Raw genomic sequence first — 17,628 nt, 5'->3', positions numbered from 1 at the left:
GAGAGACAATTTGCTATAAATTATGAACAGTGGGATTAAGCATGGTTCAGTGCTAGGTTTGAGCTAATTAGTAAGGAAGAAGACTAGCAATCCATAAACACCAACTAGCAGTCGGAAGATATGATGAAAACTCCTTAATCTCCCATGACATGGACAGACTCAACCATAATTTTAAATGGGAAATTGTAAGCATCCTAGGTTCAAGCAGAAACAGAAAACTCTAATCAAGGAACTACCAAGGGGAAAAAACCCATCACTAACACTTGCAAGGCAAGTTACTATATATAAACAAGGAGCAAATGCCAACTTCCAGAGTCAGTTGATTTGACTATGACCTTGTAGATTGCTCTTTGTGGATGACCTGTAGTAAGACATGGAAAGTGAAAGTACAACTGCCTTAGTTTTGTTGGAGATGTTTTCCTGCAGATGTTTCATTACCCACAATAGCAATAACACTTAGATTTATATACCGCTTTACAGTGCTTAACAGCCCTCTCTAAGTGGTTTACAGAGTCAGCCTATTGCCCCACAACAATCTGGGTCCTCATTTTACTGACCTCAGAAGGATGGAAGGCTGAGTCAACCTTGAGCCTAGTGAGATTCAAACTGCCAAATCGCAGGCAGCCGGCAGGCAGCAGATGTAGCCTGCAGTACTGCATTCCAACCCCTGCACCACTATGGGTCATAGCAGGTAACGGCATCAGTGCTAGTTCTTCTAGTGATGGAATCTTCTATTTTTTCCCATGTAACACTGTGAGAAATAGTAGAAAGGCAGGGGATGACACATTTAGTTACCCAAGAAGAGGCAATGAAGTCCAGATATAAAAGGTATGGGAAGAATCTGTTTCAAGGAGACTCCATCTTAATTAACCCACTATAATTGAGGCTGGGACTTTCATCTCCTTTCTTGACCACATCACAAATGACGCCATTCAACAACATTTTGGTGTGGCACCAATTATAGAGAAGATGAGAGAAGGCCGGCTCCACTGGTATGGTCATGTCCTGAGAGCAGCATCTTCCACCATTGCTAGGACTGCCTACCAACTAGAAGTCATTGGTCAGCAACCTCATGGGCATCTAAAACAGAGATGGCAAGACACCATCAACAAAGATATGCAAGCCTCGGGCCTGCACCCTGGAGATGCAGCTGACCATGCAAAGTGGCATTCAGTGATCCAAGGAGGAGGAGGAGGAGGAGGAGGAGGAGGAGGAGGAGGAGGAGGAGGAGGAGGAGGAGGAGAAGGAGAAGGAGAAGGAGAAGGAGAAGGAGAAGAAGAAGAAGAAGAAGAAGAAGAAGAAGAAGAAGAAGAAGAAGAAGAAGAAGAAGAAGAAGAAGAAGAAGAAGAAGAAGAAGAAGAAGAAGAAGAAGAAGAAGAAGAAGAAGAAGAAGAAAAGAGAGAGGCTGGGACTTTAGTCTTACAATTTTCAAGGTTATTATTTTTACCCCAGACTAATATGAAAGATACCTTCCTGAAATCTGTATCATTTTTGTTTGGATTTGCCAACTACCTTAGGATTGATACAACCAACTATTTTAGGATTGACATATTGTGAGAGCTGCACTGGTTACCAGTTTCCTTCCTGGAATAGTTCAAGGTGCTGGTTGCCACCTTTAAAGTCTGACATGGCGTAACACCTGGATATATGTGGGACAACTTTCTAATTTCAGCTTCTGCCCACAAAATAAAATCAGGGAAGGGACTTTATCTTGGTCCTGTCTCCTAAAGCATTTCTTCTTCACTGACTACAGAAATAATTCCCTGTTCTTTGGAACACAATTCCTCCTGAGATTAAATTCTGTCCTTTTTTATTTTTTTATATTTTAGCAAGCCATCAAAACCTGGCTTTTCAGAGAGTCTTGGAACAGATTGGTGGTGAGAGGGACCATCCTGCTGCAAATTAGATGTTGTAGCTGTTGCTCTATTTTGTTAGGGACGTTGGTTTCTTTGTAATGGTGCATTGCTTGCTTTTGTTAGGTTGAGTGGCACATACATTATAGCAAAGTAAATTCAGTCACTTCTCTCAGAGGTTTTTCAACTTTCTGAATAAAGCTATGTGTCCATTTACACATTTGCCGCCCTCAACTCAGTAGCTGTTGTGGAGAACAAAACAATGATTTGGACCAACTCAGAATAGCAGCCTAATAACCAACTCAAATTCATAAAGTGGTTGGAGTGACAGCTGTTTGAAATTTCACGTGGATCTAAATAGCGAGGTGATAGCAAAAAAGCTACACAGGGTTGCATATGGAGGAAGCAGTCCTATTTAACAAGCCTTTATGTCAGCAGAAAATTATATATTCAGAGCAGCAATTTCCTGTGACTTTTAGAATGACACGGTACTTACTCTTGATGCTAAAAATGTTCCCTAGATGATTCAGGGCTACTATTGCTGCAGCTTCTTTTTGGTAACTTGTGTCACCAAAGTGCTGGATGACTCTCTCTTTTATCCTTCATCTGTTCCTTCATTTCTAAGACTTCAGTAGTTTTAAAAAGCAAAGAATCTTTACGGATGGACGATTTGCTTAGGGTAGGAGGAAGACAAGGGAGAATAGTAATGGAAGCCATCAAAGTAATTCCGACAGTGTTACTTTTTAATTGCAGCTCTGTGTTGTCTGTGTGGTTGCAAAGAGTCAACAATGAGTTGATGACACATAATCCATCCATCCATCATCTCAGCACTTCATTTGCCACGGCACCCTCAAGATGATTGGCAACAAAGCACAGTAGTGGAAAGCAATAAATGATGTAGCAAATAAAATAATTCCTTTAATCAATCAAAAAGCCATCTGTGCAAATAATCTGTTTATAATAACATTAGGGAATAAATGACAGAGGTATTTTTGATATGATAAAAAAGGTACATAGAGTTCAAATATGCACAGATAAATGTGTGTGTGTGCATGCATATACACACACAATATTTAGAGATACAGAGGGTCCTGAGAACTAAATGAATTTAAGTTGAAATATAAATGGATACAGGGAATAAATACCTTTGGTGAATTGTGTTTGTGGCTGATTTGGTGAGTCTTATCCTACTGAATTCTTTTGTTTCTTGCTTTTATGGAGGAATAATGGTAAGTTAGGGAAATCTTCTGACTGGTTTCCTACTGTTGGAAGAAATATCCTTCTGGGTTCAGTTCCAAGTGGGGAAAAAGATACTGGATTCATGGAAGTTGCTTTGAAAGAAGGTTTATTGAACAGGATCACATGCCTTGGACATCTTGGGCGAAAAAAAAGGGAAGAGAGGCTGAGAGTCCCTGGGTTTTATACTCTCTCTGGCTTTGAACTTCCTGGGGCACAGGAAGAGTATCCTGATTGGTTGCTGTCAGAGGTCATGGATAACTTTGTAGGTTGTCGGTGTGTTAAGTTTGGTTGAATCTTGCTGGGTGATGCAATGAAGGGCAATTAAATGGCTTTGCCTGAAGGAGGTAGATCTTTGTTATGTAGAATGGATTGGCTTGGGCCTTAATGGCCCATTAACAAAGGTGGGGGGGGCTGAGTTTCTGCCTCCCTTTTAGGGGAAATTTAATATTTCCTAAAATTTTTCATTTTTCTAGGAGAGGGGTGGGTTTTAACTTCCTACAATACCTTATACAAGTCATAAAGAGTTTTGTTTAATTCAGCTACAGTGATTTTGAGAACAGTACTACACAACCCATGTTCCATTGTGTCATTGTTTCAGAGATACGTCTTTACTAGGTTCCTGGATGCCTTCAACAACAGCAGGTCTTTTAATGCACTGTCCTCTGTGGAAAAGTTCTTGAAAATTCAGGGAGACATTCAGAGATGTTTCTGTCTTGAAAATAACCTATGTGTCAGGTTTCGATGCTATCTCAAAATAAATGAATTTCATTGGAACTGCATCGCACAGTCAAACATCAGGAGTTGACCACAGAAAATGTTTTATGGCATTTTGTATGACATCATAAAATGTTTTAGGATCATTTTTATGTCGTAAATAGTTTTATAAATTTTGCCAAATTTCAGTTCCAGAAGAGTCATAGATTCTGGATTTTAGATGCATTCTATATTTTAGCCCATTTGAGGTATCTTGGCTCAAAATCGTTGCCCTACAGTGTACTATTTCACCTAGTTAAAGGTTGCAGACACAAGGGTTTTAGTGGTATGTAGATGGTGTGTTTGAATTTAGGTCTTAATGAGGTATCATCGGTAACACTCTTTTGCTTGCTTGCACTTACTGTAGAAAAGAGTGGGACGGTTCTTTGGAAATGTAAACGATCCTAAATTCCCTCAAAAAAATCCCAAAAGCCTGTAGCGTCTGGTGATTGATATCCATAACCAACGGCAACAATGCCACACACAACAACATGCGCAAATTGCATATTTCCTTATATTCTCTAATGCAAGTGCGTAAGTCACGGCATTTGTGCCTAGTGAAGTCTAAGAACAAAACGGAGCAAAAATGCAACATAGCGGTGGTGGCACAGTGGTTAGAATGCAGTACTGCAGGCTATTTCTCCTGACTGCCAGCTGCCAGCAGTTCGGCAGTTCGATTCTATTTATTTCTTTGTTTTTATTTATTTATTTATTTATTTATTTATTTTGTCAAGCACGTATTAGATAACAGATATAGGTATAAACATGGTTATTAATACATGAAATGGATACGAATAAAAGGGGACATTAGGACAGGAACAGTAGGCACGTTGGTGCGCTTATGCACGCCCCTTACAGACCTCTTAGGAATGGGGTGAGGTCAACAGTAGATAGTCTAAGGTTAAAGTTATGGGGGTTAATATTATATATTATGAATATATAATATAATATAATAATATGTATAATATTTGTTTATAATATTCATGTATTTGTGTATTGATTCTCACCAGCTCAAGGTTGACTCAGCTTCCATCCTTCCGAGGTCGGTAAAATGAGGATCCAGATTGTTGGGGGCAATAGCCTGACTCTGTAAACCGCTTAGAGAGGGCTGTAAAGCACTGTGAAGCGGTATATAAGTCTAAGTGTTATTGCTGTAGAGAAAACTATGTTTGGCTCAGAAGCCTTTGAGAGTATCACACAAATAACAGATACCATGATCTATCGTTTCAGAGTGCAAGATGTGATAAGATGGATTCAAATTACAGAAAAGCAGTCTCCAATGGAATGTTTGAAAAAGCAGCCATAGTAGCTTGAGAGGGGAACAAGTTACCCAGTGTTTAAATATCACCCAGGCACCTATTTGTTTGTGTTTTGTGTTTAACAAAATATATAAGGCAGCCCAATCCTGACTACTTTGGGGTTGTCAACACAAAAATTAAACTAAACATAAATAATGTAATATAATATCATAAAAATTTAAGCACCAGTTATAATGTTTAGGCACCAGCTGACGTCTTCTACACCTATCTGGTTTAGTCCAACAGTGATATCTAAATAGATATTGTCAGAAGTCATTTCCCCCACCCCCCAAAAAACTGTCTAATTGGCATACCCTAGCACAGAGGTCCCCAACCCCTGGTTCTTTGACCGGTAATGGGCCACGGAATGCCAGAAAGTGGGCTGTGCAAACAAGTGAAGCCCCATCCTTGGGATGCAGGCAGAATGTGAAACCATGCCTCCTCCAGTCCATGGAAAAACCTCTCTTCATGGAACAGCTGATCCTCCTATATATGTGCAAGTACCAGATACCAATTCACAGAATGTTTGAATAACACTTGGTAGGGCATCATTATATCAAGGACATTTGAAGTACACATGGAATGCACCTCGATGCTGTAAAAAGTGTATCCAAACAATGAATGGAAACTAATCAAGGAGAGAAGTGACCTGCAATTAAGGAGAAACTTCCTAACAGTGAGAACAATTAACCAGTGGAACAGCTTGCCTTCAGAAGTTGTGGATGCTCCATCACTGGAGGGTTTTAAGAAGAGACTAGTGGACAGCCACTTGTCTGAAATGGTATAGGGTCTCTTGCTTGAGCAGGGGGTTGGACTAGAAGACCTCCAAGATCCCTTCCAGCTCTATTCTGATTGATTGATTTCCAGAGGATTAAACTGTTTTCTGATTCCAATTCACTTTCTTCTTGTTCTCAATGTTAGGTTGTACCAGGTGAATTTTGATGCTCCCACCTGTGAAGGCAGACGAGAAAAACTTTCACTAATAGGCGACTTTTCCTCTTCTGCGGAATTCTTTGTGACTATTGCCGTCTTTGCTTTCCTCTATTCCTTGGCAGCCACAGTAGTTTACATTTTCTTCCAGAACAAATACCGTGAAAACAACAGGGGTCCTTTGATTGTAAGTATGCGTTCAACCAATGCTAACACCTTTGTCCTTGTAATTGATGTGTCTGTCTAAGTTATCTCTCCCATTGGGTTAGTTTGAATTCTATTGTCATCTGATATACAGGTTTTTCTATTTCCTACTTAGATTTTACACTCCTTGAATAGTGTTATTTAGAGGGTTATTTGGTGTTAATTGGTGTTATTTGGAGGTTGTTATTGAGAATCGTACAGAAATAGTTTAAAGGCAAACAAAGTTTGCCCAGTGATGTTGACAAGATAAATTGGGTAGACATTGTTCACAAAAAAAATCTGAAAATTGTCATTAGTGGTTATTGTGCCTATGCTGACAGCAGTTCGTGTAGATACACTGATTTTATTGATCTTAGTTATGATCATTTAAGAAGAGTAAATACTCCTATTTATCCCTTTCTACAGATATTACAAATACTATGGGAGATTTTCAGAGGGTGATACAACATCTTATCTTCTTTCAATTTCCATCTGTGACTTTATAGATCCTGAAGAGACATAAGTTTTTCTACACAATTGGAATATTGGTTTTTTTCCAAAGATTTACTGAATTAAAAAAAAACCTGTGCTACTGATTTTCTTAGATTATAATCTGTTTTGTCCCAAATCTGAGAATTAGTCCTTATAAAAATGTATATGTTAAATATCTTTAGCTTTTAAAAAGGAAGTGAAATTTTTTAGGTTGTTCCATTGAAAACCAAAATACATAACTGGGAAACCCTTTCATAAGGATCAGCCAGAATAGTATAAAGAAATATGAAAGCTTTAAAGTTTGCTGACTAAATATTGTCTAAAAACAAGGCTTAATAACAGACCTCATTACAGAAATCCGAAAGAAAACAGCTGAAGGGATATTGTCAAAACGGACATAATTGTATTTATTGTTACAGAATTGCTTTATCTCAAACGCATTTATAAGGGTTAGAGAATAGAAAATGTGTGCTGACATTTTGGTTTCGGCAACAAAGAATAATTTTATATAACTATGACAGACAGCATTATAACCACACACAGACGCCTATGAATAAGATAGCTTAAATATCTTAAAATTAATCTGAAGTTTTGTCTGTTTGTCGTATTAATGGGCGTTGGATCTCCAATTATTATCTAAAAAGGGCAATGAGTATCTATAACTATATATAAAAACTTCATTCCAAGAAGAACGATCTCCAGGATCTTGAACTTTACAAGTCATTGTTGCAAGTTTATTTGAACCTTCCAACAGGCAGCATTAATTACTCATAAAATTATATTCTTCTATTTAATATGTAAAAGGCAACTAACCTCAAACCAATGTTCTTCTTCTCTTTGCTATTGCTGTGATTCCTGATTCTAGTCAGGAAAAATAATTCTGTTGTGACCGAATTTTAACATCACTGCATTGTTATCCTTTTGTCATCATTTCTAATCCACAAATAGGACATAAACAGTTGCAGTAAACTAGAAAAGCTGTAATGGTGACATTTTCATTGCCTGTAATCCACAAAAATAATTGGATGAGTTATCCTGCCTTTTAAAAAAACCACCTTTATGTTTTTGTAGTCTCTGAGGGAAGCCTGCACTGATAATCACGCTATAAATGGGAGGTTATTTAGGCAGTTCACCCAGCTCTAAAAAAACCTGAAGAGTAACTCATGTCATAAATTGGAACATGTACTTAACTCCCCCACCCAAAAAAATCTGGTCTTGGGGCTTCAACTGAGGCTGTCCTTCACCTTTCAAATCAGGGCCACATTTTTTGGTGTCCAGACAAAAACCCAAAATCACATTTGCCCTCCACTTTTTCCGGCACAGACAGAAAGATAATACTACTGATTGCAACAAGGTGATTTTCATCTGAATGCTTTCTTGGATGAAAGAAAGCCTAAATGCAAATGCACTTAATTAGCCTTAATGTTCCACTCCAAAATGCAAAAAGGCCTCTACAATTTTGATTCCACATCTTCCAGAAACATTAGCATTACACTTCCTGCAGCCCTTGCGGGATTTTTCTTAGGGAAAAAAAAATAACCTGCTTAGATATTTTTTGTGGTGGTGGGGAAGCAGTTTTTGTCTTTGTCAAAATATGGAAACGTTTAGTAAATTGAATATAGGATAAAATTAAAATTTGAATGCAATATAATATAATACATTTTTGCATATTCTGGACTACATAACCCTGATCTTTAGGGGTTGGTGCAGTGTTTCTAAACCTTGGCAACTTTAAGACATGTGGACCTCAACTCCCAGAATTTCCCAGCCAGATTGGGGAATTCTGGGAGTTGAAGTTAACACGTCTTCAAGGTTGAGAAGTCCCGGTGAATAAGTAAGTTGGTGTCTTGGGTAACAACACCTGGGATGCAGGGGTGGGTTCTACTTACCTTTACTACCAGTTCGCAATGGGAGTGCACGCACTCTTCTGCGCATGCGCAGATTGTCAATTATCACATCCGAGTGGGTGGGCGGAGCCTCCCACCGTTTTTACTATTGGTTCTATAGAACCGGACAGAACCGGGAGCAACCCACCACTGCTAGGATGCTTGTTGGATATTTCATCTCATTCCAACAAATTGCTTCTTTCGTGGTTCAGAGTAGAGGGATCACCTGATGTCCTACTTTCCAGCCCTGTCTGGTTGTCATTTATTATGAACATTATATGGTTACAGCAGAAATTAGCAAAAGTCACTCCCTTCGGGTGTGTCCATGTTAATTATCCACAGTATTATTTCCTGTGACACTGGAAAGTTCTGTGTCCTTTTGTTTTGTCCACCTTTTATTCTTCATTAGCCAGTTCACTATTTTTGATGTGCAATAATTAAAAATCAAGCTACATTTTTTTGGTAATTGAACTCAGTGCTTTAATCTAGATATAGGGCTTAACTGGGAGTATATGGGGTACAAACTCATTATTCATGGTAATTTTCATATATATATATTGCAACTTAATGGAATCTCAGAATGAAATCATGTAAAGAGGCTCAGATCTCTGCCTCTCTGCCATCTGGTCAAGAGCAGGATAATTCCCTGACAGTGGAATAGAAGCAAATTTACTGTGACTCGAGAAGCTGGCAAAAAAATAATAAAGGTAAAATTTGAAAGTAGCCTGGTTGTGGCTGGACCACGAGAAAAGAAATTCCATTAAAATTTACCATTAAAACGGATAAAATATGCTATATTTTGCACAACATTAAAGCAGGCAATAGAATCTCACCAGCATCTTTGTCCCTCTAACTAACTCCATTGAAGCCTAATCTTATAGCTGCTATCCAGCTGTTCCAAACCTATTTTCCATATAGGATTGGGAGGGAAATACTTTGATGAAATTGAGTAGAAAGCAGCTTACCAATCAGTGTATCCTACGTTCCAAAGCTCAATCTCAGGAAAAGGCAAATTCTAATGTTTCTTTCTCCTGATGAATGTAGGTGGAGGTTCACATCTCATATGTTGGCCCTAGAAGTGTTGGTCAATTTATGCCTCTCCAGAGGTCTTGGCCAAAGACTCTTGGGAATGTCAAGAGTTGTACACTTATCACATCTAGCACCAGATTGGAAAAGGTGCTCCAGATACTATCCTAAGGGAATCACTGTCCAAACTTAAGGAGGAATCAGGCTTCTCCTGGCAAGCTGGACTGGATGCAAAGAATTCAAGGGCATAAAGCTTCTGATCAGTAAATTTATTGTAGACAAACTAAATAAGCCATTATGAAAAAAGAATCCAGCGTCTGCTGGGTGTCTCCTTGTAATTTCTGTAGCAAGATATTATCCATTGCAGCTTTCTGGGCCTGTCACAACTTCACCAGAGGCCCTTTAGCCAGGCCATTTCAGGGTGACTTAGGATGGCCTTAGTGGTCCTGTGGCACAAGGCCATCTTAGGAGTCCCTTACCTTGTCCTGTTACCAACTCTTATGAGTTGGACATGGGCTGGACTTTGAGAGGCAGTAGTCAATTGTCTTGGGTTCAATTCCATGCAAGGCATATTCAAAAAGAGGAGAAGGCCCAGAAGCATGAGGCAGACCCAGAAGAAGATGGAGAGACAATATCAATATCAAAGACACACACATTACTACAACAGCATCAAATAATAATGGTTGAGGCCACCAGAAGTGCAAGAACCAAAACTTGTACCTCCCTCAATACCCGAAGTGGTAAAAGAGGAAGTAAAGAAGAAGTTTGCTGGGTATCATACGCAAGGCCTATTTATAGTCATATTGAAATTCAAATTCTTGTATCTCTTTCCTCCATCCATGTCATGTACAGGCTAGAAGTCAGATTCTTTTGAGTGGAAGAGGTTGTTCCCACCCATCACTTCTCTTGACTGATCTCCTATAAGACTATGAGATTCTTTATAACCATCTGACCAAATTTTTTCCCTTCTGGTTCTGTGGGCATGGCATGGTGGGCGTGGCTGGGGAAGGATATTGCAAAATCTCCATTCCCACCCCACTCCAGGGGAAGGATACTGCAAAATCTCCATTCCCTTCCCTCCTGGGGGAAGGATACTGCAAAATCTCCATTCCCGCCCCACTCTGGGGCCAGCCAGAGGTGGCATTTGCCGGTTCTCCGAACTACTCAAAATTTCCGCTACCAGTTGTCCAGAACCTGTTTTACCCCTGCATCTGACAAATAACACCCTTTTTCCCCACTGAAGATTGTTGAGCTGAGAATTGAACTAGGTTCAAGTTCTGGCTCATTCCATCCAGCATATAGTGTGTTTCCACATCATGTATAATTTTCATAGGTAGGAAAATACCAATGTGTGTGTACACTTTTAGACATGGAATGTCTGCATTCTGAGATTATTCTATCAAGCGGAACTATCCTTCTGGCTTTTTGCATTCATTCATATTGCACCAATGTCGTTCCATGCTTTTCCCTGCTTGTCATACATGAACCTGCAATGTTCGATTTGGGTTTTGTAGGATTTCGTTGTGACAGTGGTGTTCTCCTTCATGTGGCTTGTGGGTTCTTCTGCTTGGGCTAAAGGTCTGTCTGATGTGAAGGTTGCCACTGACCCGGATGAAGTCCTCTTACTGATGTCAGCTTGCAAACAACAATCCAACAAGTGCTTACCTGTGTACAGCCCTGTTATGTCAAGTCTTAACTGTTCAGTTGTGAGTATTCCTTTTATTTTGTTAAGAAACGGGGAGGGGGGAGGGTGTCTGAAATAAAATGGTTGGTGCCCTACAGAATCACTCAGCATTTGTCTTTTCTCACCCTTCAGTTGGAATCCACCATATTTAACCTAATTCATTGATTCTTCAAAGGATAATAAGATAATAACAGCATGAGTGTAAGATAATAATGGCACGAGCCACTGATTCTTTAAATACACATAATGTAAGCAATTAGGAGCATTTTAAAAGATAATAATTGAACATTTTGGTTGTATTTAACAATCAAAGTGTATTTATGCTAGTGGTATGAATAGGAAATAAATTTCTTCAGATATTATGGAGAATTTGAAGAAAAAAAGCCTTTTAATCATCTGAGTCCATAAAGCTAATATTATGACACTGCAAAAAATTACTTTAGGAAAAAAAATAGATGATTGATTGCCTCTGGTAACAACATCGTGAAGCCACAGATGTATCAAAAAATACAACTCTTCTTTCAATTAGTTTTTTCTAGCTCACCTACTAAATAAAAGCTGTAAACTATTTGCAGTTTATTATTGTTCATTAATATTTTCTATCTCTACCTTACTACAGGAGTGACAGATTAATATTTGTTTTAACCACATCTTTGGAAGGTTCTCTGGGCAAAAATACTTTGAATTAATAAATTGTCTTTAGAAATTTTTTTAAAGAAGAATCTCAGTCATGTGAATAATCGAAAGAGAGAGAGAAAGAAAGAAAAACCTAAATGAAATTTAATGTCTTGCTTTTTGTTTAGGTCTTTGGATTCTTGAACTTTGTTCTCTGGGCAGGAAATATCTGGTTTGTTTTTAAGGAGACTGGTTGGCATTCTTCGGGTTCAAGGTATCCTCCAGACACCCTGGAGAAACAGTCCAGCAGCTATAACCAAGGTGGCTACAATCAAGATAGCTATGGGTCGAGTGGTGGGTATAACCAACAGGAAGGCAATTTTGGGCAACAAACTAATTATGGCCAAGTTGATGAATTTGGCCAGCAACAACAGAGTGGCCCGACTTCATTTACTAATCAAATGTAGCAACCGCAGAGTTCGGAGGGCCCTTAACGCTGATCGTTTGTAGAAAGCTCAAACATGGTGATGATAGCACATTTCTGAGTGTTTGTAGATTAATGTGATGACGAGTTTCAACTAATCCAAGGTCTGTGAATATGAACTGCTGGAGGTGGGTTGTGGCTCTTGTTTGTTTGTGAATGATGAAGTTCCCCCCAGTAGATAGTGATGATGACGACGACGACAGTGGTGATGATGATGATGATGCATTCATCACAGTGGTGAAATGAAGTAACTAATTGTTATACGTATGGTATAAATACCCTTACAGTAGTTTTGTACATGTATGGTTAGAATGTTTTGTAGCCTTCAGTCTGTAGGTTAAAATATGCATAATATAATTAAATTAACATTAGCTTTTCTTCTGAATTTTGATGAGGCAAGATAACTTTCCTATGATTTCTGAAGATTACTCTATGTAGCACAAAGCATGCATTATATATCCTATATTTTCTCCATTGCTATCTGACTGCTAGTTTATACAATTCCATATTTTTTACGGGTTAAAATATTTATTTGATATTCTTCTTCATTAGAATGTTAGTCGGGTGTCTAAATGCATGAAACCACATACTTTTCACAACTGAATATTATGACTGTGAACATGGAACTTTTCTCCATTCGTATTTAATTGTTTTGCTAATATAACATTTTAGATAATGTATATATGACTAATTTATCTATTCTGTAAAGTTGGATCAATTACCTAAAATCTGAATTGTGTATCTGACAAAAATATTTTTCCTTGAAAGGAAATTTTGAAATATATAACTGTTCAACTGTTTTATTCCTATTAAGTTCAGTATTTGTTCCTAGAGCCATATTTATGTTGAAGTTGTGTGATTAATATGGATATAAGGACCAAGTAACTGTGTTTACATCTTTACAAAGGTATTTATTTATTTTATTAGGATAACAATGGTGCAGATATTGACACAACTACACAATACAACTATTGCAAAACATTACAGAAAAGTTTGTCCTATCTTGTCATCACTGTTGAGGAAAATTTTTCTTTCTCGACTTCTATTCAGATCAGACATTCTGCTGACTGTTGAATTTGGTGCTACCTCTAAATAAAAAAACAGTGTCAGAAGTAGGATTTTAACAATGAAAAAGATACAGCCATGTCTTAGCAGGGAGCGTGATTAACTTAGAGATCCAGTTGATCTCATACTATATATAATAATTACAAGGGAAAACATTCTTTTCAACAATTGAATGAAAGAGATCAGAATCAATGGCAAGAGAACAAAATCAAACTTTTGCTAAATCTCGCTAAGCTTTATCTTCTCTTTATTCCAGCTACAGACAGATCCCAGATACGTAGCATGGAGTTCCCACTGCTAAAAATATATCTGTCATAAAGCAGACTGAACTTTGCCTTTATTGTGAGATAGGTCCTTGACTGTTTTTTGAAGGAAGCTATCTTACAAATTAAACAAAACATTTGTTAGCCAACCAGTCTAGATGTCACTTGTATATAAAGTGAAAGCAAACTCCACTTCCTCTAGCACTGGTGATGTTACTTAGCTGGGTAATGAAACGTCTGCAAAGAAAGTTCAGAGAGCATTAAGGACTCCACAGTCTAGATGTGTATCTCTGTTCAGTGATTGTGGCATCTATTGTAAGGAATAAGGATGTGATAAGAACTGGATCTCTACCTTGCCATGCATTTATCAGACTGAGCAGTTCATACCTGGAGTAAGAAACAATTAAGAACTGCCAATTCTGCGTACACGCTAGAGTCTGTACATAAACAAGGCTCGTTTTTTCTTATTCTATTTGCAGCCAACAGGGGAATATACCATAAAACCAGAACATCTGCATTTCTAAATAAAAGTGTTTCTGTCTATAATATAATTGTATAAGCTGTAAATGTTCAAAGCATCATTTAGCATAAAGCAGCGTAGTCAGTTATATGATTGTTGTAACCAATGTACGGCTGCTCCTCCGTGAATAAATTAATATTGTGGTATAATTATTTGATCTCAATAAATAAAGTGTATTGCATACAAAACTTGTTTGGAGGATTATGGTGCTGTTACAAAAGTCTAAACTAAAGCAACCTTCAACCCCTATTCAGAGAATGACGGTAAATGTATTCTGTTTCAGTCAGCGGATAAAATAGGGCCTCAAAACTGACAAGCACATTTTTTTAAAAAAATTAGGCCTTGCTAAAAATTAGGGGTAAATCAGTTTCTTCTGTTGGATCCACTTAGACAAGATGGGAGATTCAGGCAGACTGAAGCATAGTAACATTTCAGGAAAACAAGAAGAGAAACCAATTTATAAACCACGGAACATATCTTTTTACTGTTGATAATGAATGTGTTGAAAAACTAGCTGACAAAGGACATTGTTTTATATAAAGTATCTGACATTCATTGGTTGGGTATCATTACCGTTGTTTCAAAAAGTTTTTTCTTCTTTTTTATTTATTTATTTATTTATTTATTTATTTATTTATTTATTTATTTATTTATTTGCATTGTGATTTTTACAAATAACTCAAGGTGGTGAACATATCCAACACACCCTCCTCCTCCTCCTCCTGTTTTCCCCACAACAACAACCCTGTGAGGTGTCTTGGGCTGAGAGAGAGAGTGACTGATCCAAAGTCACCCAAATAGCTTTCATGCCTAAGCGGGACTAGAACTCACAGTCTCCCAGTTTGTAGCATGGTGCCTGAAAGACTAGGTGAAACTGGCTCTCTTATAACTGGTTATTTTCCAGATGCTTTTGGTAACAATAGCAATAATCTCTGCTGGTCAAGGTTTATGGAGTTGTTGTCCAAAATATCTGAATGGCCCAGATGTTTCCTGAGGTAAAAAATAGCATATTATTGGGGAGGGGAGGAAAGCATAACTTTTCATTCAGGGTATTAAAAGGACTTGGGAAAGCCCTTCAGAATCAGACCAATAGAGTCAATGTGATCACTGTCCTAATATACATAGTGTCAGGTTCCGATGTATAGAGAAAATGCCACACACACAAATGATGGTTTGAATCCTTTACCAACAAGAACTAACATCCATAAAGCAATACAGGAAGATTTTGTTGGAGCTAATGCTTTGTGCTCCCCACCACCTTATAAACCTTTATCACCCAGGTGACCCTTAACCCGGCTCCTCCCCACTCATTAATCATTGTTCCATTAGATACCACAATTAGGCATTACTCCCGTATGCTCCCAGCCCGCTGGCCACTCCTCCAGATTGGCCAGCATTCCAGCCATTTCCAAGCCTCTCCAGATTAGTCATCATTACAGCTGTTTCCAACTTCTCTGTGACTCTCAGTCTATCAGTCTCTCAACCACCCTCAACAGCTACTCAGTCAGCAGCTCCCAGTTCCACTCGCTGCCCAGTTCATTGAGAAATGCTTGCTGCCAGTCTGAGTGCCTGAAACATCCGGAGGAGGCTGCCATGGCGACGAACACATCATTAAGCGGCGCCTACAGCTGATGAGCGGCACCTACAGCTGATGAGCAGTGAGGGTGCAAGCCAGGAGAGGGATCTTCACATTGCTTGGTGGCCAGGAAGTAAGCTGAGGAGCCAGGGTGCCATGGGAGCCGCCGTGTCACCAGAACCTCTGCCCCCACCGGAATGGCAGCCCCGGCACGCGGCCGCGCATCGGGGCTGACACATAGAATCACATTGGTACATGGAGGGTCAGCCTGGACACAAGTGATTCTGATATCAACCCAGGCTTGAAAACTATCAACTTCAAAGCTGTCCTCAGAACCTCATGGAGTGATTGCACTATCAGGGCAATCCCAGGGTGTTTTTTGTGAAGATCACATGAAAGAGAGTCGCTTTGGAAGAAAAGCAGCTTGTATGTCAATTAATAAATAAAGCTAAACTTGTCCAAGTCTCGCAATCCAGGCACAACAGTTGTATAAAAGAGATATAAAATTCCTATTCTCAAACATCCCTTCATGCGTTCTGGTTCACATTTACCTTGAAATGTCTTCAAAGGCTACAAAATCTCATCTATGGGATTTTATTATGTAATAAGTCCTAAATTATTGCTCAGCCCAACCTGTCTCACAGGTGTGTAGTGTGAGGGACAAAATAAAAGGCAACTCTTATGTAAGCTGCATTCAGTTTCTGGAGAAAAAGGGTTATAGACAGAGGTGGTATTTGCTCTATCGGGAGAACTAAGCAGGTAGGAACTGAGGCGAGGCAAGTTGCAATTAACAAACAATCTTTATTGCTAACAATAATAACAGCTAACAAGGCTAAACTCCCGTGAGGGCAACAGCAACAATTGCCATCTGATGGCTGCTTAAATACGAGAGCTGTCAGACGGAGAACCAATGACAGGGTTGCATTTTTCCCGCTCCTTTGGCTGCTCACGTCTTAGCCAATCAGGATCGCCTGGCAGCAGGAAAGTCTGTAGGTGGCATTGTAGCCCCAAGGACTTAGCAGTATTCAGCTGATTCAGACCAGTTTGGCCAAACTGGTAGTGGCGATCTGCAGGTGGGCCCACCCACCCGGGCACAATCTCATCCTATTTCACTGTGTTTTTGACGCCGCACACGTGTTGATGGCGCATGCGAGTGAATTGCCGTGTTGTTTGACATCGCACGCATACGTGCGTGCGATGAGCTAATTGCCGTGTTTTGTGACATCGCACGCATGCATGGATGGCACACACTCACATTTCCAGTGCTGGGTAAACTGGTTGCTACAGTATGTGAAGCCCAACTCTGGTTATAGATCAAACAAACAAGTTCGAGAATGAATTTCTCCAAGAGAAATGAAATACTCATTGCCCTCCCATATCTATGCTGCAGTCTGGCCAAGAAACTGAATAAAGGAATAAAAATAGTCCAATAAGTCCAAAATAGTATTTTTTTAAAAAGCTGTAGTCAAAGATCTTTTGGAATTTTCGATACAGATGTTAAGACAATTTATTATTGTTTAAGGAAAAAGGGAGCTCCAATTCTTTGCTCTATACTTTCTTTAAAAGTTACACGCCAAGCTGATTTATTTATTGTGAGTATTTATAAAAACTAAGGGCAGGCTTTTTAGTCTCATAGGTTTTAGTGACCACTTATACTAATTAGATGTTTCTAAAGCATCTGTTCCAAATCAAAATGTCAGCAGATGCTGTAATTGTAAATACCGCCAGTGGGTCACAAAAAAGAAATTATTAAGATAAAAA

The 17,628-nt window shown here is 38.9% G+C and overlaps 1 protein-coding gene across 2 annotated transcripts in view; it reads left to right on the top strand.

Moving 5' to 3' along the window:
- Positions 1 to 14,479, top strand: part of SYNPR (synaptoporin) — a 155,575-nt gene extending 141,096 nt beyond the window's left edge. For both annotated transcript variants that reach the window (XM_034408803.3, XM_060684170.2), the window contains 3 exons: positions 6,065 to 6,260; positions 11,175 to 11,366; positions 12,148 to 14,479. In XM_034408803.3, the coding sequence (XP_034264694.1) occupies positions 6,065 to 6,260; positions 11,175 to 11,366; positions 12,148 to 12,426 (667 nt within the window). In that variant the 3' untranslated portion in view covers positions 12,427 to 14,479. The remainder of the gene's footprint in view (positions 1 to 6,064; positions 6,261 to 11,174; positions 11,367 to 12,147) is intronic.
- The last annotated feature ends 3,149 nt before the right edge of the window (positions 14,480 to 17,628 follow it).

The sequence above is a fragment of the Pantherophis guttatus genome, chromosome 2 (genome assembly GCF_059756535.1).
Source record: "Pantherophis guttatus breed Tessera chromosome 2, ASM5975653v1, whole genome shotgun sequence".
Lineage (NCBI taxonomy): Eukaryota > Metazoa > Chordata > Lepidosauria > Squamata > Colubridae > Pantherophis > Pantherophis guttatus.
This window is presented reverse-complemented; position numbering and strand designations above follow the sequence as displayed.